The 22,654-nt window shown below is 51.8% G+C and overlaps 1 protein-coding gene across 6 annotated transcripts in view; it reads left to right on the forward strand.

The window, feature by feature from the left end:
- Positions 1 to 22,654, forward strand: part of LTBP2 (latent transforming growth factor beta binding protein 2) — a 100,790-nt gene that overhangs the window by 37,960 nt on the left and 40,176 nt on the right. For 5 of the 6 annotated variants that reach the window (XM_021679790.1, XM_021679788.2, XM_021679785.2 and 2 more), the window contains exons 4-8: positions 13,121 to 13,311; positions 15,432 to 15,602; positions 16,149 to 16,355; positions 17,163 to 17,440; positions 18,491 to 18,593. In XM_021679790.1, the coding sequence (XP_021535465.1) occupies positions 13,121 to 13,311; positions 15,432 to 15,602; positions 16,149 to 16,355; positions 17,163 to 17,440; positions 18,491 to 18,593 (950 nt within the window). The remainder of the gene's footprint in view (positions 1 to 13,120; positions 13,312 to 15,431; positions 15,603 to 16,148; positions 16,356 to 17,162; positions 17,441 to 18,490; positions 18,594 to 22,654) is intronic. The other variant, XM_021679789.2, reaches the window with a different exon arrangement.

Here is a 22,654-nt window from a genome sequence, read left to right on the forward strand (position 1 = left end):
GGGTGGACCCTGCCCTCCTGATCCCTATCTCCAGCTCATATCGTACAACCACTAGAAAGCCTTCCCCGTGCGTCCAGCTGTGAGACTCTTGGCACCTGATGCTTTTCTGCTCTTGGATGGTTATGAATCACCCACGTTCAGGGTCTTGTCCCAGGGCTGCTGGGCATGGCTTTGTGTGTTGTGCCCTGCACAAAGATACTGGTCAGGGTACGAATGCAGCTAAAACCTAGCCTATGTTCTCAGCCAGCTCTGGCACTGTGAAGGAAATGGGGCCGCTTCTGTAAGCTGGATACCCAGAGGGGCCCCTTTTCTAGTTCACACAAAGGCACCAAGTGTGGGCCCTTCCCCACCCTCTGCCTCCTTGCTTGGAGGGAGCAAGATGTCTTTGCCACAGTGCCCACGTGGGACTGTGCTCCTTATAAAATGCCCATAAATGCACCTTGGAAGTAGGTGAATGATGAATTCGTGACATCCGGGTGCCCCATGAGCTGACAAGTCTTCCGAGGGGAGGCTGGAGCCAAAGGTTTCCGACTGCCTGCTGGCACCAGCTGCTATGGGACGGGGCCCAGCCAGGGCTGGAGAGATAGCTCCAGTGGGGAGGGAGGGCCAGAAGAGGCCACTGAGAAGTTGAAAGTTCATGTGGTACCTATCTGGGCACAGTAGCTGTGTGCCCAGCACTGTGATGACTCCATGAAGAATATAAAGAGAATATAAGACTTGATCCCTTGCCTTCCTCTCTGGGGGGATCTGTGTTCCTGGCCAAGCTGCAGCACTTTGGGTGGTCTGCTGGGCCAAAGGGAGACGGAGGAACTCTTGGAGGGGCCCTCTCCTCAGCTGGGAGGGAGAGGGCGATTACCCTGGCAGTTTGACACTTGGGCGAACTGGGTAGAAAGTGAGGGGCATTTCCGGGGCCCTGGGCAGCCCGCTCCGGCTCCCCTGCTCTGCTCCCTCGCCCAGCCAGGAGAGAAAAAAAGGCAATGCAGAGTCTCAAGGGGTCAGGGCTTGGCAGCCTGACAGCCTACAAGGCAGGCTGCTCAGTGGAAAAGGGTTTGTCAACATGAGGTCATGGGGGGGTCCAGAGGGCGGAGGAGAGTGAGGAGGCCTAGAGGGGTCTCTGGGCCCTTGGGAGACTGAGGCAGCAACTACTACTTCAGGGCTGCTCTGGAGGCGGGGGTCAGGCCCCAGGCCGGGCTTGTGCCCCACAGACATTCCCCTGGACGTGCACAACTCCCACCAACCTCTGCCTCTTATTTACCTGCCGGGAAACAGGGCTGCTGTGTTTCCCCCTGAGCCGCCTGGGAGAGCAGAGCAGGCAGAGACTAGGCAGGACAGACCCTGCCCCCCCGCCCAGGATTCTGCCCCCTTCCCACCCCCCCCAACCTGGCAGAGGCATCCCCTGGGGTCTGTGTCGCACATCTCCAAGTCTCAGACCTGGGTGTGGGCACAGAAAGACTCAGACGTCAGAGCAGGAGGATGTGACTCACAGGTGGCTGAGGTGGGGCTGGACTGGGGACTCCGGCTGACCACTGAGGTTCCAGGGATTGGACACAGCAGGGTGGGCAAAACAGGGTGAGCGACAGAAGAGGCCTCAGGACAGCCAGGGAGTGAGGGTGCTGGAGCTGATGAGACCACATCAGTGTGCCAGGCAGAGGGCGGGGCCTGGGTCCCCCGGGCACCAACCCCCGGAGCTTGCCGTGAGCCCAGAGGCCTACGGCTTCCTCTCTGGCACTCAGGAAAAGCTCCACTATCCCGGGCACACAAAGCTCCTGCCTCTTCAGGGGTCACGCTGTCGCTGGTCAAAAACGTTGTTCTTCACACTCTGCTGAAACCTGCTCCCCTGTGGCATGGGCCTCGGTCTGTCCTCTGCAAATCCAGGCTCTTCCCTGCCACAGCCCTCCTCACATCTGATGCCAGATACTGCAGTCTGGGGGCAGGAGAGCAGGGTTTAGGAGGGGGCTGATTCCCCCAGGCAAGGACAGTCGGGGGACCCTAGTGCCTAGGGTTAGAGCGAAGCCTTCAAGGGACAGAGAACACAATGAGGGCAGCCAGGGGAACCTCTATCCACATAGTTACAGGCCAGTATAGACTTTTGGGATTCCAATGCTGACTGCTCCATTTTTTTTTTTTTTTAAGATTTTATTTATTTGACAGAGAGAGAGATAGCGAGAGCAGGAACACAAGCAGGGGGAGTGGGAGAGGGAGAAGGCTTCCTGCCGAGCAGGGAGCCAGATGTGGGGCTCGATCCCAGGACCCTGGGATCATGACCTGAGCCGAAGGCAGATGCTTAACAACTGAGCTACCCAGGTGCCCCTGACTCCTCCATTTTTTATACTGCACTGTCCAATATGGTAATCAGCAGCCCTATGGGGCTATTTAAATTTGATTTAACATAAAACTCAGCCACACTAGCCACGTTTCCAAGGGTTCAAAAGCCACAAGTGGTTGGTAGTTAGCATATTGAATAGCGCAGACTATAGAGCATTTCTATCCCCACAGAAAGTTCTGATGGACAGAGTGATTCTAGACGAATGATCTTGGACAAGTTCCTTAACCGCTCTGTGCCTCAGTTTCCTTTTCTGAAACATGGGGCTAATAACAATACCTAGCCCCTAAGGTGGTTGTGAAGATCAGATAACATAATGCAAATGTAGCAATGAATACACAGCACAGGGCGCCTGGGTGGCTCAGTCAGTTGAGCATCTGCCTTCGGCTCAGGTCATGATCCCAGGGTCCTGGGATCGAGTCCCGCATCAGGCTCCCCACTCAGCGGGGAGTCTGCTTCTCTCTCTGCCTGCCGTTCCTCCCCCCTGCTTGTGCTCTCTCTCTCTCACTCTCGCTCTCTCTTTCACATAAATAAAAATCTATAAAAAATAAAAAATATATACAACGCAGAATTAGCACACAATACATAGTCATCATTATTGCTCAAGCCCTCCCCTCCTCACAGCGTCGCCAAAGAACCCACCAACCCGGCACGTGTGGTACCCAGACGCTGGAGAGTGATAGCTGCTAAGTCGTAGCCAGCCTGCCTCTCACCTGCCCAGCCCCCAAGCTGTGCTTCTCCTAGACCAGCGGGCTCCTGGGTCCTGTCCCATGTCCACGGTGTCCCCTCCTCTTGATCCACCCTGGCCGGGTGCCCCTTTGCCCTCGGCTGAGGCAGGGCAGGTTTGTGGCAGGACCCAGAGCAGGAGGTCTGGCGACACTACAGTGGGTCCCTGAGGGTTTGGCACAAGGGCCGGCTGACCCTGGCCTAGGCCTGAGGAGAGAAGGAGCAGAGAGAGAGCTCTGTGAGGGTTTCCCTTGCCTTGCCAGCACCCACATCCTCAGCGGAGACTGAGCCACCTGGGAGGCGCTGGGGCCTGGGCACCTGCCCCTAGCGAGGCCTGCAGTCACAGGAGGGCCAGAAGCGGAGACGGCATTCTGGAGGGCCCTCCTGGCTCCCTGTCCCCCTCCTACCTGTCTGGCTGCTCCCTCTCTGACACCCTCACAGCCTCTTCCTCTGTCTGCCCTCAGGCCTTGGTGCTCCCCAGGCCCCTCCTCCACCCTTGCTTACTCTCTCTTCACTCCTCTATTTCCCAGAGGGTTTAGGTGCCAGAGCGCCTGGGAGTCATAAGGAATGCCATCAATGTAATTAATCCCATGATTAGAGCTGAGAACAGTTTTATTAGCAGAAACTATGACGATCGTCTGGGTGTTCAAAATAAAACCCAGCTCTAGGCACACACACATATCCGTGAGAAGAACATGCTGTCAAGTGAAGTGTGATGGACCACTGCCACATTTTCCGTTAATATGCATTTACTGCTTATTCATTTGTTTTATCGTGTGCTAGCCGACAAGGGGTAGCAGGTGTCAAAGGCTGGAGACGAATTTATGGGAACAAAACTTAGAACTCAGAGCCGTCTGTTCATTAACACATTTTCCCTCCTGAGATTGGGAAGTGTTAGAGTTAACGCCTCAGTCCAGCAGGGAGTTCTGAAGCGGGGTTTGTTGTGCATGCTCTCGCTGAGTGCTGTCATCCCTCCCTCCTAACTCCTCCGTGACCACCAGCTCTATCCTTACAACGCTCCCGACCGTGCCCTGTCTCTCTCCTGAGCGCTGCCGCCTGGGTGCTTCCATGTGGAGCTCCATCTTGAGGCATCCAGTGCTCATTGTGTCCCAGACAGAGCCACTTCTTGGATCTCCCACATGAGATCTTGGCCCCTGGAGCTCCCTCCACCATTGGTCTAAGCCACGACTGGGAATTCTCCATGACTTAACTATCCCTTGAATCCAGACTTTTTTCCTGGTCCCATCCTTGGTCCCTGCTAGCCTAGACCACAGCCAAAGCCTTCCAGCTGGCCTCCAGCCTGCCCCTCTCTGGTCCATCTACACCTAGGTCATCTTTCACCAGAGTAATAATCATTTGAAAAGGCCTATCTCATTATGTCCTAGACCTGCTTGAAGACCATGAACATCTCAAGGCTAATATGCAGCGCCCCCTGTGCCCCCACATCTTCGCTGGAGCGCTGGACACTTTGCCCAGACTCCACGGGAGCAGAGAGGGGCAGAGGGTCTTTGCCATCCTTGGACCTCAGGGCCTGGCATGTGGCAGGCATTCAGTAAGTGCTTCTTGAATGAGTGAAAGAAGGTGGGCTTCTCCAGAGACTCTTCCTCACCCATTCAATACAGCACAGACACCTCTCTGATACTTCACGCTGTCCACCATTTGGACTGGAACCGATTCTTCTTCAATCCCCCCAAATCTCAGTGTCCTCATCTGTAAAATGGTGATATGGCAATAACAAATGGTGGGGTAGCTCTAGGATGAACTTAACCTGGTTTGGTAACCTGGCTTCTGCCCTTGGGAGTTCTGTAACCTTTAGGAAGGGATAGAAACTTGCTACTCTCTGTTTTCTAGACTGTGAAATGGGATAATGAGTAACTCTTAGAATTACGGAGAGACCTATGTGAGATGATGCGGGCAATGTGCATTATAGGCATGGAGCCTGGTGCAGAGCGAGCATTCATTAAATGGTGGCACGAGTTTATTCCCCGTCTGCCCCCTACCTGCTCCCTGCCACCCCACGTACATAGGTAACCACTGTTATTGATTTCCAAGGTAGCCTTCCTAGGTTGCTTTTTAAAGATGAAAATAAATGCAACACATATGCTTATTTTCTCTACGTTTACACAAAAGTTTACATACCCCCCACCAGGAGTCAGCAAACTTTTCCATAAAAAGCCAGATAGTAAATATTTTAGGCTTTGTATGACATATGGTTCTACAACTACTCAGCTCTGCCATTTAGAGCAAAAGTAGCTCACAGACAGTGAGCGTCACTCTGTCCCAACTCAACTTTATTTATGGAAACTTAAACTTGAATTTCATATCACTTTCTCATGTCATGAAATATATTCTTCTTTTGACCTTTTTCAACTGTTTAAATATATAAAAAACCATTGTTAGTTTACCATCCGTATAAAAACAGTCGGTGGACCAGATCGGGGCTGTTTATCCACTTTTCAGTATGTCTTGGAGAGCTTTCCTATAGATGTAAGAAGCTGCTTTCTGTTTCCAGGGCGTATGACCCCATCCTGTGGATATATCCTAGTTTGTTTAACCAATCTCCTACTGAAGGACACTTACATTGTTCCTATTCTTTACAAAATATTTTGCTATTATAAAATAGTGCTGCTATGAATAATCTTGTTCATCCATCATTTTGGACATTCACAAGTGTCTTAGGTCAGACTCCCCTAGAGGTGGAGCTGGGACATGGCTTCCCATGGTGTGTGATTTACTGGGGGATTGCCAAGGGAGGGAAGCAGGATGGGAAGGTGGAAAGAGCCTAGCAAGGATTGGATCCAAGGAAATCGAGCCAAGGCCTGACTGAGGGTGGAGCTTGCAGAATTGTCTCCCCTTCAGGCAAGGGGCAGGGCTTTTGAACGTCTTGTTCAGGCAGTCATTGGTGTGGGAGGGGCTTTGTCAGGTGGTTGCCATCCGCCTCCAGCGGGACTCAGATGCGGCCAGTAGGAGGTGCACCAGCTGCAAAGGGGCCCCGGGCAGGGTGGCCGCAGTGCCTACATGGCAGCTTTATCTGTGGCATCATTTTGGAGATAGAACTGCAGGAGCAAAGCATAGATGCACTCAGTGTGGAGAGACATTGCCAAATTGCTCTCCTAAGGGCTGTATCAATTTACGTTCCTACAGCACCATTTGAGAGTGCCTATTTCAGCACAATTTTGCCAAATTAGTCTATTATTAAACTTTTGAATTTTTGTTAATCTTTTTTTTTTAAGATTTTATTTATTTATTTGAGACAGAGAGAATGAGAGACAGAGAGCATGAGAGGGAGGAGGGTCAGAGGGAGAAGCAGGCTCCCCGCCGAGCAGGGAGCCCGATGCGGGACTCGATCCCGGGACTCCAGGATCATGACCTGAGCCGAAGGCAGTCGCTTAACCAACTGAGCCACCCAGGCGCCCGAATTTTTGTTAATCTAATGGATTGAAAATGCTATCTCAGAGTAGTTTTCATTTGCACATCTCTTAGAATGAGCATATCTTCAGGGCGCCTGGGTGGCTTAGTCGGTTAAGCATCTGACTCTTGGTTTCCGCTCAGGTCATGATCTCAGGGTCCTGAGATCAAGCCCTGCTTCAGGCTCCGTGATCAGCAGGGAGTCTGCTTGAGATTCTTTCTCTCTCCCTCCCTTCCTCCTCTGCTCCTCCCCCTGCTCACACTCTCTCTTGCTCTCTCTCTAGATATATAAGATAAATAAATAAATAAATAAATAAAATCTTAAAAAAAAAAAGAATGAGCATATTTGCATGTGCTTAGGAAACATTGGTGTTTTTTTCCTGTGAAAAAGCCCATGCTTCCCCCCACCGCCCATTGTCTTGTAATATTTTTCTTATCCGCAGTGTCTTCCTCTTCATTTTGGACTGTGAAAAATCCTACGCCTCTCTTAAGCCCCAGCTCAGATGATGTGGTCTTTCTTACATCTGAATTCCTGTACCTCTGTCAGCCATCATGGTCCACTTTGGATCCAAGTTATTTGCACACATTTACCATGCTTTTCCTGAACCTCGGTTTCCTTATCTATAAAATGGAGCTGCTGTGAAAAATAAGGATTTATTTTTATTACAAAATGATGCATGTTTACTGTAAAATGTTTTACTGAAAAAAATTCCAAAAATGTAAAAACAGGGGTAGCCACGGTTTACAAATCCTTCCAGATCTTTCCTATGAGAGAGAAGTTTTTCTTAAGACACAAACCTGGGGGTGCCTGGGTGGCTCAGTCGTTAAGCGTCTGCCTTCGGCTCAGGTCATGATCCCGGGGTCCTGGGATCGAGCCCCGCATCGGGCTCCCTGCTCCGCAGGAAGCCTGCTTCTCCCTCTCCCACTCCCCCTGCTTGTGTTCCCTCTCTCGCTGTCTCTCTCTCTGTCAAATAAATAAATAAAATCTTTAAAAAAAAAAAAAAGACACAAACCTGGAAGCATACTATCCATGTTATTCTGCAACTTACTTGTATCATTCAATAAAATAATGTGATTAAGATGATGCATTTACAGCATCTGGCTTGGGGTGCCTGAGTGGCTCAGTTGGTTAGGCATCTGCGTCCGTCTTAGGTCATGATCCCAAGTGTCCTGGTCCCGCATCGGGCTCCCTGCTCAGTGGGGAGCCTGCTTCTCCCTCTCCCTCTGCTCCTCCCCCTGCTCGGGCTCTCTCTCATTCATTCACTCTCTCTCAAATCAAAAAATCTAAAAAAATAAAAAATAATAAAGCATCTGGCTCAGTGCTCAATAGATGGTAGCTATAATTATTCTATGCACCGTATAGTGATGTTTTTAAACTATCTTTTAGCAGCAAAACCCTTTTCAAACAAAACAGTATTTGGAAGCCCAATTTATAAAGTAGGTAGAGTGAAGCCTCCAGGCTCAGGTGCACTTGGATGGGGTGAAAGGCATGGAGCCCCTCACCCACTTGTCTCTCCAATTGCTTTTGAAAACCTCAGTGTTAAATATCTTTTCAGGATGGCAAAATGTTGGCACACCACATTGAACTGAGTGACATCATTTTAGGTATGCACTGTCCGGGCAGTTTTCACTTGGGTCTGAAGATCCCAGCCAGCAGGGACGGGAAGTTGTTTTTTTTCTTCTCCCAAATTTGTCAAAAGAGCCCAAAAGTCCTCAGACTGTAGCTCAGTGGTTTCCTCTTGGCTTGGTGCTAGCCTGTCATGAATGTTTCATTGGTCCATGAGGAAATGAAGAAAATAAAGTCAATGCGGTGAGGTTTCCATGAAGTTAAGCTTGTTCAAATGTTTCTTTTTGACATTGAGATGTCTTTTCTTTCATGGAATTATGGTGGTAATAATTGGTAGGTGTGTGTGTCTGTGTGAATTTCTGACTTACCTAAACAAAAAATTGGCAACTTTATGCTGTTCTCCTACATTTGTTTCAAAATTTTACTGATCCATGCGATCCTAAAGTCTAGGGACAGCTGTTCTGGTCCATTGTGGCTGCTTTGCCAGGACTTCTTTGGAACAATCCCAGAGAGATAGCAAATTCTCTTCTTGTGCCAGGAAAGTTCAAGAACTGTTATCCTTTGATGAAATCAAAGCAACTCTTCCAAGGCTGAGTAGACGGACCCTTTCCTATGGGGGACTGTGGTTAAGAAAGTCACCTTCTGGGGCGCCTGGGTGGCTCAGTTGGTTAAGCGACTGCCTTCAGCTCAGGTCATGATCCTGGAGTCCCGGGATCGAGTCCCGCATCGGGCTCCCTGCTCGGCGGGGAACCTGCTTCTCCCTCTGACCCTCCCCCATCTCGTGCTCTCTCTCTCTGTCTCATTCTCTCTCTCAAATAAATAAATAAAAAATCTTAAAAAAAAAAAAAAGAAAGTCACCTTCTCGGTGAAGCTCTCGCTTGCCCCTTTTGTCACCACTCTTGTCCTTAAGGGGGCACTGCTTCTTTAGACCACCCTGGGCCCAACACCCTGCCACACCCTTTCCTTGATATCCCACGACCTAACTGAGACTAGAATGGGGCATGCAACCGGGCTTTTGCTAAAGGCTTGTGAATCACTTAAGAGAAATAAGTGCGAAGATAACACAAAGCCAGACTATGGGGCTTGCAAACTCCCCAGCTCACGATCTGCACCGCATCCTAGCTGCCTATGACCTTCTAAGTGCTGAGGGCACAGGCAACCAGCTGGAGGCCACCTCCTCACTTTGTGGGCCTCCCTGCCCACCTCTAAGGACTGAGCTGGGGCTTAAGAAAGGAGATAGTGGTTGCCTTAGGGGGTAATTTTGGTGGAAGAGGTAGAACCGATCAAAGAACTGGGGCTTCGTCCTTTGCTGTGAGCTCTCAGACAAGGCAGAACTTTTTATTTCTGCCATTTAACCCCAAATCCCCATCCCAACAGTAGATGACAGTGGATTAGGTTCAGGAGGCTCCGGTTGTTAAAAATGTGTGGACACCAGATTGGGCACTTGGCCCTTTACATATAAGGATGCTTGGACAGTATAACAAAGTGTTTTGGGGAGTCTTTCATTCCCCTTAGATGAAGAAGAATTTTCAGTGGGTTTCTTCCTTTTTTTTTTTTTTTTTTGAAGATTTTATTTATTTATTCATGAGAGACAGAGAGAGAGAGAGAGAGGCAGAGGGAGATGCAGGCTCCCAAGGAGCAGGGAGCCCGATGCGGGACTCGATCCCAGGACCCTGAGATCATGACCTGAGCCGAAGGCAGACGCCCAACCATCTGAGCCACCCAGGCGCCCTCAGTGGCTTTCTTTCAAAACAATTTGTTGTACTTGTCTGAACTGTATCTAGCACTTTTTTTGTTGTCATTCACATGATTGTAAAATTCTGGCATATTTTTCAACTCATGCCATTTACTTATATTTGCAAAGTAATCACAACCTCGCTATTTCTCTTAGTCCTCACTCTGGCCCCATGATGTGGCATTGCTATTCCCACTTTACTGATGAGGAATCTGAGGCTCAGGGGAGCTCCGTGCCTTGCTCAGGCCATTCTGCTAGAAGAGGAAGAACTGACATTTGCCTGGCCTGATCCTGTTTTCTCCCCTCCGTACAGCTAGGTCCTACCTACAACTAGGGAACGTGGGAGGTTCTTTGTTGGTGGTGGCTTTTTTCTTCTCTGCAACATTAACCACTGGACTTAGGATTTGAACTTAGGAATCTTGGGGCCATCAGCATTGAGTTCCATTGGAGAAACGAGTGACAGCAGTGATAACAATGACAACAAACTACCAAGAAAAACCCTTTGAGTTTCCATCTTGACCAGATTGGGGAGCTCTTCCTTGGTCAAGTTCAAAAAAGTGCAGAACTGGGCAGAACGTGAGCTACTCCCTTCATCTTCCTAGGGTGCCCTTCGGTGCTGGCACTAAGCTGAGCCGTGGCACCAGGCCGGTGCCACCAGGAGGAGACTCCCACCAACCCACCAGCTCTCTCTCTCGGGCACACTCTGGGAAGATCTTGAAAGGATTGTGTTTTCTGCTGCAGCTGGTTGTGCTGATCTTTTCCTGGGAATGAGGAGCAGGTGCCTGAGGTTTGGGCTCCCAGTTCTGGCCCATTACAGCTCCCAGAACTTCTCGAGTGGCTAACAGGACCTCTCTCCCACTCTAGACCCCAAACTCAGGAAGCAGGGTGAAGCATGTTTGGGGCCTGTCAGGGTAAAGATTTGCTGCGGATGGCCCTGGAAGGAAGAACAGCATTAAAGCCTCTGGGAGGGGCACCTGGGTGGCTCAGTCGGTTAAGCGTCTGCCTTTGGCTCAGGTCATGATCTGAGGGTCCTGAGATCGAGCCTCGCGTCGGCTCCTTCCTCGGCGGGGAGCCTGCTTCTCCCTCTCCCTCTGCCTGCCGCTCCCCCTGCTTGTGCTCTCTCTATCTCTGTCAAATAAATAAATAAAATCTTTAAAAAAAAAAAAAAGCCTATGGGAGCCAAGCTCTGAGCAGAGGGGCCTGGGGGAGGGCTAAACATAGCCTAGAAAAGTACTGGGGTACCTGCCTCTGACATCTCTCCTGATTTGGCTTCTGCCAGGAAAGGATAAGAGGAAGCTTGTTAATGGCCTAGGCACTCAGGGTCAACAGAACTGGAGTAGGGACAGCAGAAGGAGAGGGTCCTACACCTTATCCCACTTGGGCAAGGAATCCAGCGGAGAGGCTAGGGTTGGGACCTACTGGGGGAAGGAAGAACCTACTGGGGGAAGGAGGGACCCACTGGGGGAAGGAGCGCCCTCCAGGCCTGAGCAGATGCTCCTCGGCTGAGCTTCCATCGTGGTCTGAGCTGCTCTATTAGGTGGCACAGCAGTCAGGATGCTCTGGGCTGGAATCCCAGGGCCCTGATTTACTGGATGTCTAACCTTGGACCAGGAATTGCTCCCTCAGCTTCAGTGTCCACAGTGTGCTCACACTGACCACAGTGCAGACACCATCATATACAGTGGTTCATATACACTGTGAAGGGACAGGATATTTACCATGGAGGCTGCCTTGTAGACTGGCCTAATAACAAACACATGGATAATGCTTTCAAATTTGTGAGACGGTTCAAATGGTTAAGATATCAAAGGACACGAGCAGAAAGTTTTCACAAGTGGTATATAGATACATGAAGAACATTTCAACTCAGAAGTAATAAATAAAAGAGAGAAAAGGCAACAGTGAAGTACCATTTTATACTTAATTCAATTAGCAAAGTATAAAAAAAATAATAACACATTAGGATGTAGAGGCTGCACTCTGAGTAGTACATTTATACATTTTGATACACCCTTTCAAAAAACAAAGCCCCAGTGTGTAGTACATTTATACATTTTGATACGCCCTTTCAAAAAACAAAGCCCCAGTGTGTACCTAGAGCCATAAATGTTTATAACCTTTTTCTTATACCTTTCAATATGGTCATTCTAGTCCATAGAATTAATCCTAAAAGAATGATCCTTTTTAACTGTCTATTTTAAGTATTTTTCAAACATACAAAATAAAATAGAATAGTATAATGAATCCCCCTTTACTAAAGGAATATTTTAATGGAAGGAAAAAAAGCCATACTTATGTGAACATAAGTATGTCCACAGTTAAAAATTAAAAACAGGGGCGCCTGGGCGGCTCAGTCATTAAGCATCTGCCTTCGGCTCAGGTCATGATCTCAGGGTCCTGGGATCGAGCCCCACATCAGGCTCCCTGCTCGGCGGGAAGCCTGCTTCTCCCTCTCCCACTCCCCCTGCTTGTGTTCCCTCTCTCGCTGTGTCTCTCTCTGTCAAATAAATAAATAAAACCTTTAAAAAAAAAAATTAAAAACAATCCATGCAACTGGCAAATGTCTGAATAAATAAATCTGATTTGTCTTCAGATAGACTATCGTGTAGTAACTGAGATGATAAATATGAAAACTGGGATTGTATAAAATATGATCTAATGTTAAGTGAAAAATCAGAATTTAAGCTGTGTCTATAGGTGATGACAATGGGATAAGAACGTATATTTGAGCAAAGGTTAAAAGGAAATGTGCAAAGTATTTGCTGCGTGGGGGCAGGGGGATGCTGAATTAGGTTGTTTTCTCCTTGAATATTGTTATATTATTTTTACAATGAAAAGAAATGAGAGGGATAGTCTAGCCTCCGCCCCCGAATCAATCTGTGAATAAGCATTTGTTGGGCACCATTTCCACAGGTAATTTGTGTTAAGGGCTGAATTTAGAAGTGGCAGGGAGTAGGCTTGGGGGCAGGACTCGGTTTGGGGGCAGAGGTTGGTCCCTAAGAGTCTCACAGACCCTCAGAATGTCAGAGCCACAAGGGACCAGTCTAACACCTTTGTTTTATAGTCTCGGGCCCTGAGGCCCAGAGAAGCTGTGACTTGCCCAGAATAACCCAGCAAACGCCTGGCTATTCCGCATAGGGTTAGGCATTCTCGCAGAACCAACTGGTGGGCCTTCCCTCACTCCCCCTTCCTCAGGGCACCTCCACATCCCTGAATCGCTGCAGATGGGTGCAGAGAAGGCAACCAGACAGAGGGCACTCTTCTAGTGCAGAGGTGGGGGCTGGGCAGCCCAAGCGGGGACAGAGGGCACAGCGATGCTGCTCCTAGGCGGTAAACCCCCGTTCCACAATCATCTCCACAGGACCCTGAGTGGGCTCAGCCAGACCCAGCCCTCCCAACAGCACGCGGGGTTGTCCCGGACTGTCCGGCTTTACCCAACCGCCGCAGCCAGCGGTCAGCTCACCTCCAATGCCCTGCCCGCAGGGCCAGGCCTTGAGCGGAGGGATGGCGCCCAGCAGGCAGCGTATCTGGACCGCCTGTCATCCCCCTGGGGTAAGGATGCCCTGTCTCAGGGTCCTAGGAGAGCAGGGCATCTAAATCTCTGACCTTCTTGTCCCCGCTTTTGCCTCCCCTCCACTCTCACGGGCCGGCCGAGTTTCACCTGTCCCTCATCCTCTCAGCCAATCAACCAGCAGTCGCCAAGTGCCTGCTTTGTGCTGAGCTCCAAGGGTCCCAAACCAGCTGATCGGGGACTTTGCCCCTATCACACATCCTGCCTTTGCTTCCTTCATATCCAGCCATGAACCTCCCCTCCCTGGCCCTGCTCCCTCCACCTTAGCCTTCCTGCAAACCTCCTGGACCAACCTGAGCAATTGCTTTCTTAGCACCCACAGCTGGGCTTCTGCGTTCTAGAGGAGACAGCTGAGCATCCCTGTGCGTTCACGCCTCGGCACATTCTGCTCCTTGCCCAACAGTCCTTTCCTTTGTGCCTGCTCCCTCTCTCTGTCTCTGTCTCTGTCTCTGTCTCTCGTCCCTCAGAGCAGCTACTCCAAGCTGCCCCCCACTTTCCCAAGCCCCATCCTATCAGCACATTGACACGCCTGCCACCTCTTGGAGAGCTCCTCACCTTCCTGCCCATCTGCCCCACCGTGCACACCACTCCCTTACCTAAACCCGTGCCTGAGCTCACCTCCTTTCTTTTCTTGCCATGGTAAAAGTTGAAGTGAAATTCACATAAAATTAACCATTTTTAAAGTGTACACATCAGTGGTTTTAAGTGTATAATTTTGTGCAACCGCCATCACTATCTAATTCGAGAACATTGTCATCACTCCCAAGAGAAACCCTGTACCCATTAAGCCTCTTTCCCCCTCCCCCAAGCTCCGGGCCCCACTGATCTACTTTGTCTCTAGAGATTTGCTTACCTTGGACATGTCCTAACAGAGTCTGCACAATATGTGGCCTTTGGTGTCTGCTGCAACTTAGTATCATGTTTTCGAGGTTTATCCCTGTCAGTACTCATTTCTTTTTGTAGTCCATGACCTCCTTTCTTGCCATCTTGAAAAGGGCATGTCCCCCTTCTTGATTCCTCTAGGACGCTAGACGGTCTCTTGTCCTCCCCCCAACACCCTCTCTCCTCCCTCTTCAGCCTGCCCCCCCCAGCTCCTTCCCACCAGCAGATACACTTGGTTCCCGCTCCCATTCTCACACACACGCTTGCACGCATACACACATCCACAGAGTTCTTTCTCTACTCCCCTCGGGCTTCCTCCCTGTCTCTCCCCCCTTCCCAGGCTAGCTTCTTGAACACACGGTCTACACAGACTTTTGTACTTCCCTCCTCAAGCCCTCTCCCTCTGGTTTCCCTCCCGCGGCTCCCCACGCTGAATGAATACCCCTCCTTTGTATTTCCACCGCGACCATCTGTGTTACAGAACCAGCTTGCATGGCTGCGTGCCCTCCCAGCTGGTCTCCCTGCCTCCCCGCCCCCTGCCCACTCCAGCTGGGAGGGCGCCAGTCCTCCACGAGTCCTCTTTGATCTCTCCCTGAAAACTTTCAAAGGCTTCCCACCACCAACCAAATAAAGGGCCCGTCCTCGTCCTCGTTCTGGCAATCAGGGCATCCACAGCCTGACTCTAGTCGTTCTCCCAGGCTCTGTCTTCCTCCCCTTCTCTTAGAAAACTCCTCTCTGGCAAGTCACAGCTACAGTCAGTCCTCTGCCTGCAGGTTCCACGCCCGACTGCGGCACTTGCCAGCTGTGTGCCATGGGGCAACCCAAACTTCTCTGGGCCTCAGTTTCCTTAACCGTAAAATAGAAATATCAGATTGGGTATAGGAACATGGTCAGTATTCGGCCATTGTAACCTACACAAATGGCAATTTCTAACGGTTCAACCTAAAAGGGTGCTCCCCCAAGAAGGACAAGAGTGAATGTGCATAAAGCACGAGCTTAGTGGTTGGCACGTTGGCCTCCCTCAATACACATTGGACTATGAGCTTCTCAAAGGTACCACCACCCTGCTCCCACTGTGGGACCTTGCTTCCAGTAGGTACTTAGCAAATGCCCTTGGGATGGATTCACCCCTGACCCCATGGGCCTTTCTAACCAGCCTCTGGGGGTCACAGCTGTGCCTCTCAGCCCTGCCCCCTGGACCCAAGCCCTCTCTCTGCAGGGCTGAACCTCACGGAGAAAATCAAGAAGATCAAGATCGTCTTCACTCCCACCATCTGCAAGCAGACTTGTGCGCATGGACACTGTTCCAACAGCTGTGAGCGTGGTGACACCACCACCCTATATAGCCAGGGTGGTCATGGGCATGACCCCAAGTCTGGCTTCCGAATCTGTGAGTCCCTTCCCGCCCCGTCCTCAGGGGGTTCCCAGGCCCTGGGGAGGGGCAGGGTGCCCAGAGGGACAGGCCTGCCTTGAGCAGGAGCCCAGACCTTCTGCAGGAAGGAAGCCTACTGCTCTCATACTATGGCTTCTGTGAGTTGTCCCCAGTCACACAGAATGCTGAGTCCTCACCCAGCTCTGTGACAGCCTAGCTGTGTGACTCTAGGCAAGTCCCATAACCCACCTGAGTCCATGGTTCCCCCACAGAGAAGTGAGGGAGTTAGTAGAGTTAGTAGAGCTAGCCTTCCTGTCCCCCAGGTTATTGTGGGATCCTGGGAAGGTGTGAAAGGGCTCTTCAGAAAGGCAACGGCCGGCTGTTATCTACCCTTCCTCACTCCCGGTGTCCTGGAAAGTCCCTGCATTTCAGGGTGGGCTGGGCTCCCTGGGCCATCCAGATTGGAGTGCCTGCTCCCCCTGCTTCCCTGTGGTCACACCCCGGCCCCGCGGTGGGCACTGCTATGTTGTTCTACCACTGGTCACCTTGAGATCAATGTTGTAGATTTCTGCCAGATCCCCTGCCTGAACGGGGGCCGCTGCATCGGCCGGGATGAGTGCTGGTGCCCTGCCAACTCCACCGGAAAGTTCTGCCACCTGCCCTCCCCGAAGCTGGACACGGGGCCTCCAGAGAGGGGCTCCCGCCACGGGGCCCTGCGGGAAGGCCCCTTGAGGCAGTCCACCTTCACCTTGCCTCTCTCCAACCAGCTGGGTGAGTGTGGGGCTGGGGGGTGCACTGGGCCACGGGCATGGGGGTGCCGGCATCGTGGTGGAGGGCACAGAAGCTGCCTCCAGTCAGACCTCCCTCCTTCTCTGCCCCCGGGGCTCAATTTCATTTCCTAAACTTCTCTTTGCCCTTCCTCCGAATTCATCAATAATTTTTTTTTGCCCTTGCTCCCTACTGGGTGCTATGGATGAGACAAAAAAGTATAAAGGCGGGGTCCTGCCTTCAGGGAACCCTCAGCCCTGGACAAGACAGTGGGGCTGGATAGGAAGAATGGAACATGCCTTCCATTATCAGGTGCCACGTAAAAGCTACCAAAAATACAGACTTCCATAGGAGGTCAGGGGGAGAAGAGCCCCCTAACTGTGCTCAGGAAGGCTTCGTGGAGGAGGTGGACTTCAGCTGGCCTTAAAGGGTGGATAGCCTTTGATTAAGCAGAGAAGGTGGGAGGGGTTCCCCTGCGCAGGGACCAGCATGAGCCACGGTGTGGAGGTGGGGCCCTGAGGGGTCTGTCGGGCCAGAGTTCAGGGGTTGTGCAGGATGGCGGGAGGAGGTAGAATCAGGAAGGTAATTTGGAGGTTGAGCATGAAGGTCCTTCTTTGGAAGGTGCAAAGTCAAGGAGTTTGTGCTCCATCCTGTCCTCACTGGGGAGTTGTTCTGGGTTTGAGCAGAGAGTGGAAAAATGGAATGAGAATTCGGGGGAGACATAGAGCCAGTGGCCTGGCCCAGGGGTGCTGGGCCCTCTTCAGAAGGTGGGGCCCTGTTGCCCGGCTCTGACCCAGCCCCTGTGCCCAGCCTCCGTGAACCCCTCCTTGGTGAAGGTGCACATCCGCCACCCGCCAGAGGCCTCCGTGCAGGTCCATCAGGTGGCTCGGGTGCGGGGCGAGGCCCCAGAGGAGAACAGCGTGGAGACCAGACCCTCGCCCTGGCTCCCCGCCAGCCCCCGCCATAGCCACTGGGACGGCAACAGCATCCCTGCGCGGTCTGGAGAGGCCCTTCAGCCACCGCCCCCGGCAGCACCCAGGCCTCCAGGAGGGCTGGGCCGCTGTTACCTGAGCTCTGTGAATGGACAGGTGAGAATGCATCCCCTGCCTCAGACCTACAGGCTTCCAGAATAGTGACTGCTCCTCACTCTGCCCCTTCTCTCTGCTCCTCGTCCTTACGGAATGTATGTCGGTAGAGTCTCCTATTCGCCATATGGGAAAATGTAGGGCATAAATTGTGTGAGCAAGGAGAGGCCTCCTTACTACCTAGGCTCCATTGGATACTTGTCAGTGCCAGGCATGCCGAAGAAGCCCCAAAAGAGTCCCCCTCTGGAAGGGCACCAGCATCTTCTGGTCCCAGTAAACCCTGGCCTGTACTGGAGCCGAGCCTAGGACTCCCGGTGCATAGACAGTAGGGCTGTTAGATCCTACCAGAAAAAGCATGGTATTCCATTGAAATTGAAGAGCACAGAGATGTGGATAGGTTAAACCCTAAAGCTTTGGGGGTAAAAGATGAGAGACACCCCATCCCTCCTAGAGGCATCCATAGTCAGTGATGGGAAATCAGGGGAGTTTTTCTGAATCTGGGCACCTAAAAATATGGGCTAAGCCAGACCTAGGATGGTTTTTGTTAGAGTTGCATTTTGGCATTTCCAGAAACCCCTCCTGAGGTTAGGGAACTGGAGGAGGTAGGGAGTAGCCAAGGGATAGGGACTCTGAGTCCCCAGATCCTCCTTGGCCTCTCAACTTGCAGTGTCCCTGAGCCTAGACCCTGTTCATGGGGAAGGCTTGCATCGTAGGTGACCCTATAGTTCCCTGGAGTTTGATGGAGGAAAGCCCATCCTTTGGGACCCTCTGTGGGCTGGGGACATGGAAGGGGGATGTTTGCAGTCCTGCACAGAGCAGATCTTTTCTTATCTGGGTGTGCCCTGCCCCCAAGTTTAGGGTTTGGTGGGATAGACTGCAAGGTTCTCTGCTTCCTTCCGGGCCATCCCCTGACTCTCCCCTCTCCTCCCTTTGGTGAGGCATCCCTGGAGCAGGATGTTGGGGTTGAGCCCTCACCTCGGGTTTTCCTGGGACAGCTCTGGCACAGCAGGAAAGGGAAGAGGGAGTGATGGGTGTCCATGGCCTCTTTTCCAGTGTGCCAACCCCTTGCTGGAGCTGACTGCCCAAGAGGATTGCTGTGGCAGTGTGGGAGCCTTCTGGGGGGTGACCTCATGTGCCCCATGCCCACCCAGACCAGGTGAGTGCTAGGTGCGGGGGTGTAGGGTTTGGGGCGCAGCTTTCCCAAGGCCTGGCCTCCACTTCACTTCCCACCAGGGTCTCAGAGGCCAGGCAGGGAGAATAGGCTGGTAAACTGGGCAGGCTTTCCAGATCTGCCTTGAGGGTGCTTCTGGCTGGTAGCTGAGCCCAGGTGCAGCCTGGACTCTCTGCTCTATCTAATTGCCTGGGAGGGGTTCCTCCCTCATGCTAGTTGTTCTTGCTCAGATTGTAGGGGTCCCATGCCATGCTGGGCCCCCTTCGACATACCCCCCTGCCCAGGCATCAGGGGCCCAGTGATCTTGATGTAGTGACTCAGCGTTTCCCTCATTCTCTCCCTGGAGGGGCCTCACCTCCTCCCCTCCTGTTTCCTAACCCAGTCAAGGTTGGGTGTCTGTCCCAGAGGGTCCTCTGCCTTGGGATATGGGAAACCCAGTTCCCTGCTCTCTTTTGGATGGTGGGAAAAGCCTAACGTGTATTCATTCATTCATTCATTCATTCGCTCGTTCGTTCATTTATTCGGCAAATACTCACCAGGTGCCTTGTGTGTGCCAAGCACTGAGGATTTGGGAGTCAGCGAAATGCCTGTTCATGCTGCTCTCCTAGGCATCGATCTTACGGTTGGGAGGTGGGTGATGAGGTGCCTGTGCCCGAGGATAGCTTCTGCCCACTCGGCCTGTCTTTTCCCACCTGGCCCCACTCCTGGGGTCTGGGCCCAGGCCTGGCATGGATTTCTTTTTCCTGTCAACAGTCAACTTGGTGAGTTGGCTTTGTAGGGGGCCTGGCCTGGCACCCACAGGTGGGAGGGGCAGGGCTGTTCCTAACTTCAGACTTGGTTGTGGAGCAGGGACCATATTTTCCAATTTAAAAATAAGTGTGGCCGGTTTTGCAGTGTGATGGAGCTTCCAGGCTAGCTGTGAGCTTCCAGGCTTGAGCACCCAGCGCGGAGCAGGTACTTCTGCTGGCTGACCTCGTCTCCGCGCCATCTGCATTCTGCAGAATGGAGACAGTGGGGCTGCTGTGGCGAGTAGGTGAGGCATGTGCTTAGCATCAGGTCAGTAAACAGTAGCTGTTATTATTATTGCTGCGAAGTATCCCTCCACAAAGGGAAAAGGGCAGGGACCCACTGCCCCGAGGCAGAAGAGGGCCTTGAACTGCTCAGCGTCTCCCCCTGCAGGCCAGAGATGTCTCACCACTTTTCTTCTTGCCCTCTTTCCCTTCCTCCTGGTTAGGTCCACCCTTGAGACTTCCACATCCCACATCGCATTCAGTCAACGGATATTTACATTAGTGAAGTAGCCATTTGAAGTGCTCCTAGTGTGTGGGCCCAGGAAAGACAGTGGAGGCTGAGCCAGAAGCAGTGTCTCCTTTCTCCAAGCTTACAGTCTCGGGTACGGGGGGCGTATACAGGTAGCACTAACTAGACAAATGCCAGATGCGGTGGGAACACAGCGGAACCGGGACCATAGATAGGTCCTATAGCACCTTTGCACAAATTAGAGAAAGGTGCCACTTCCTTTGTTCAAAACAGTCTCTACAAATACAAATCTAAGATGCCAGCGATTCTCTGAGATGTGGTGCTTTTGTGCAGTGGACAACCTGCACATCTGTTCACTGTGGGGTAGGGGATCCTAGCTCAAATTTGTGGATCAGGGAAAGTTTCTTATAGGGGGTGACATCCGGGATGAGATCTGAAGAATTATTAGAGTAGGCCAAAGAGATGGGGAAGAGCTTAACAACTCAAGGAAATTGCAGATGCAGGTGAGACCAAGAGAGTGAGAAACTTTTCCTGGAGCATGGCACACCCAAGGCTGTGCCCTCACCTCCTCCCTGTCCCAGTTAGTGCCTCCCACCCCCCTCCCCCACTGTGTTCAGCACATCTCAGCAAGTCGGGCACCAGGGTGCAAACCCTGGAATGTCAAGCATTCCAGCACACCGAGCAAGAAATAACAAAGACCAGGGAACGTAAACACTTACAACACGTTCAAGCGCAGTGGCATTGTATAGAGAAGGGGCAAGATGCTGAGGAACCTTTTTTGTGTTGACAGGATGCCAGACACCCTAGCCTGAGCCTAGGGCTGGGGGTTGGGGATGTTTCTCTAAGTAGGTATGACAAGCAAGCTACCTTGCAAGAGTCAGAAGAAGAAAAGGTGAGCTGCTGGTAGGTTTGGGAATGGTTGGCAAGGCAGGCGGGACTTCTGGGTTCTAGAACATTCCTAGGCCTGGTGGCTTTGCCCCTCTGAGCCTCTAAGTCTCCTCTGATGAAATAAGGCTGTGTCCTTCAGGGAAGGGCTTTGTCATCCCCAACAAGGTCACCTAGCAGAATCAGGGGATGAAGGGGGTAATAAAGCCAACAGCTGGGGAGCTATGTGACTTCCTAGCTTCCCCTAAATCACCTTTTGGCTTCTGAGGCTCCATGCTGGACTGTCAAAGAAGGCCCCTGCAGAACAATGCTATTTCTGATGAGGAAAGAAACTGCCTTGAAGTCTCGTTTATGTGGCACAGATAAATCCCTTTTCTTCTGGAAAAAATTCTCCAGTGCTCTCTTTCTCAGGGAGATGGCTCAGGGAGTCCGTTTCGGTCAGCCTCTGATCCCCTCCCTTCTTTCTTCCTTTACTCTGGGTGACAGATGCAGCCGACCTTCCAGAACGTGGCCTGAACCCCATCTTCCTGACCCTCAGGAGTTTTCAGAGCCTCTGCAGTCCCCCTGTCAGGGTCCAAAGAGCGACAGCTCTCAAAAGCCACTTTGATTAAGGCCACATTTTTGAGTTTTTGTCTGAGAAAGACAGACATCTGGGTTGACTGGAAAGTTGGCCGCTGCCTCATCTGGCTTGGCACCAGCTGTGTCTACCCCCAGGCCCCTTCACTGGGGTGGGCGGGGCTGGCACCCTGCTCTCAGCCCGCAGTGGTGGGCTCCAGCTGTTTGCCACGAGATCATCTGTCCGTCTGCCTGGCATGGGATGAGGTCACCTCAAAACCCAGGCCCCTGCCTGTCCCTCCAGGGACTGATGATTCTCTTGCTCTGCCCCTTCAAGGAATTCTGCATCTTTCCCTCTTAAAAGCAATGATAGCCCCTCTTGCTGAACGTTCACACACTACACTGGGCTCTTCCCCACCTGATCTCATGAAATTGTCGCAACCACGTGCAAGCTAAGGGTCTTTATGCCCACTTGACAAATGAGGAAGATGAAGCTCAGAGAGGGCTGAGCAACTTGTCCAAGGTAACACAGCAGAACAGGGGAGCAGGGCTTCAAACCACAGTGTGTCTGACTCTCAGCTGACCGGAATCTCCCGAATCATTCTGGGGAGACTTGAGCCCACCCAAAGACAACAAAAACCAGGACCTTAGACTCAGGGTTCACAGCCAGAAGGGGGCCGCCCGGCGTCGTCTCGCATGAGTTATGTGCATGTGAAGGACAATATCCCTCAAGAAGATGCGGATTGGATAGACAGGCAGGCAGCAACCTACAGCTCAGGCCTAAGTGTTCACGGAGATGTGCTGGACGAATTGTCCCAGAGCAAAGGCGGTAGGCTTGTTCCATGTGGTTCTGGAGGGCTAACGCCAATGTGTGGATGTTTCTGGTGAGCAGAGCTCAATTCGAAACTGAGCACAAGGAACAGCTTATTAAAAACTGCAGCTTACCAAAACCCAACGATACAATGGGGCATGCCCAGAAGTACTTCGCTCCCCACCATGGAGAGGAAGCCTGCTAAGAACTGGCTCATAGAAGGAGCTGGAAAGGATACTGATTTTTGAGGGAGTGGAGGTTCATATGTATGTGTCTGAAACTGTGCTGGAAACCCTCAGTAGAAGGCAAGCTTTGGTTTGCCTTGGCTTTGCCAGGGCCCTTGCCCAGGGACCGGCTCAGGGGAGGCCAGCCCCTGCGGAGGGGGGCACTTGTGAGGGGGCGCGGGCAGCACCAGGGCAAGTCACAGCAGCAACACTCTTTTCGTCACCATTGCTGTCAGCAGCCGTGTGCCAGGCACCATGCTAAGTGCTTCCTCATTCCACTGCATCCTGACCACGTCTCTGGGAGTTGGCTG

Source organism: Neomonachus schauinslandi, chromosome 9 (genome assembly GCF_002201575.2).
Source record: "Neomonachus schauinslandi chromosome 9, ASM220157v2, whole genome shotgun sequence".
Taxonomy (NCBI): Eukaryota; Metazoa; Chordata; class Mammalia; order Carnivora; family Phocidae; genus Neomonachus; species Neomonachus schauinslandi.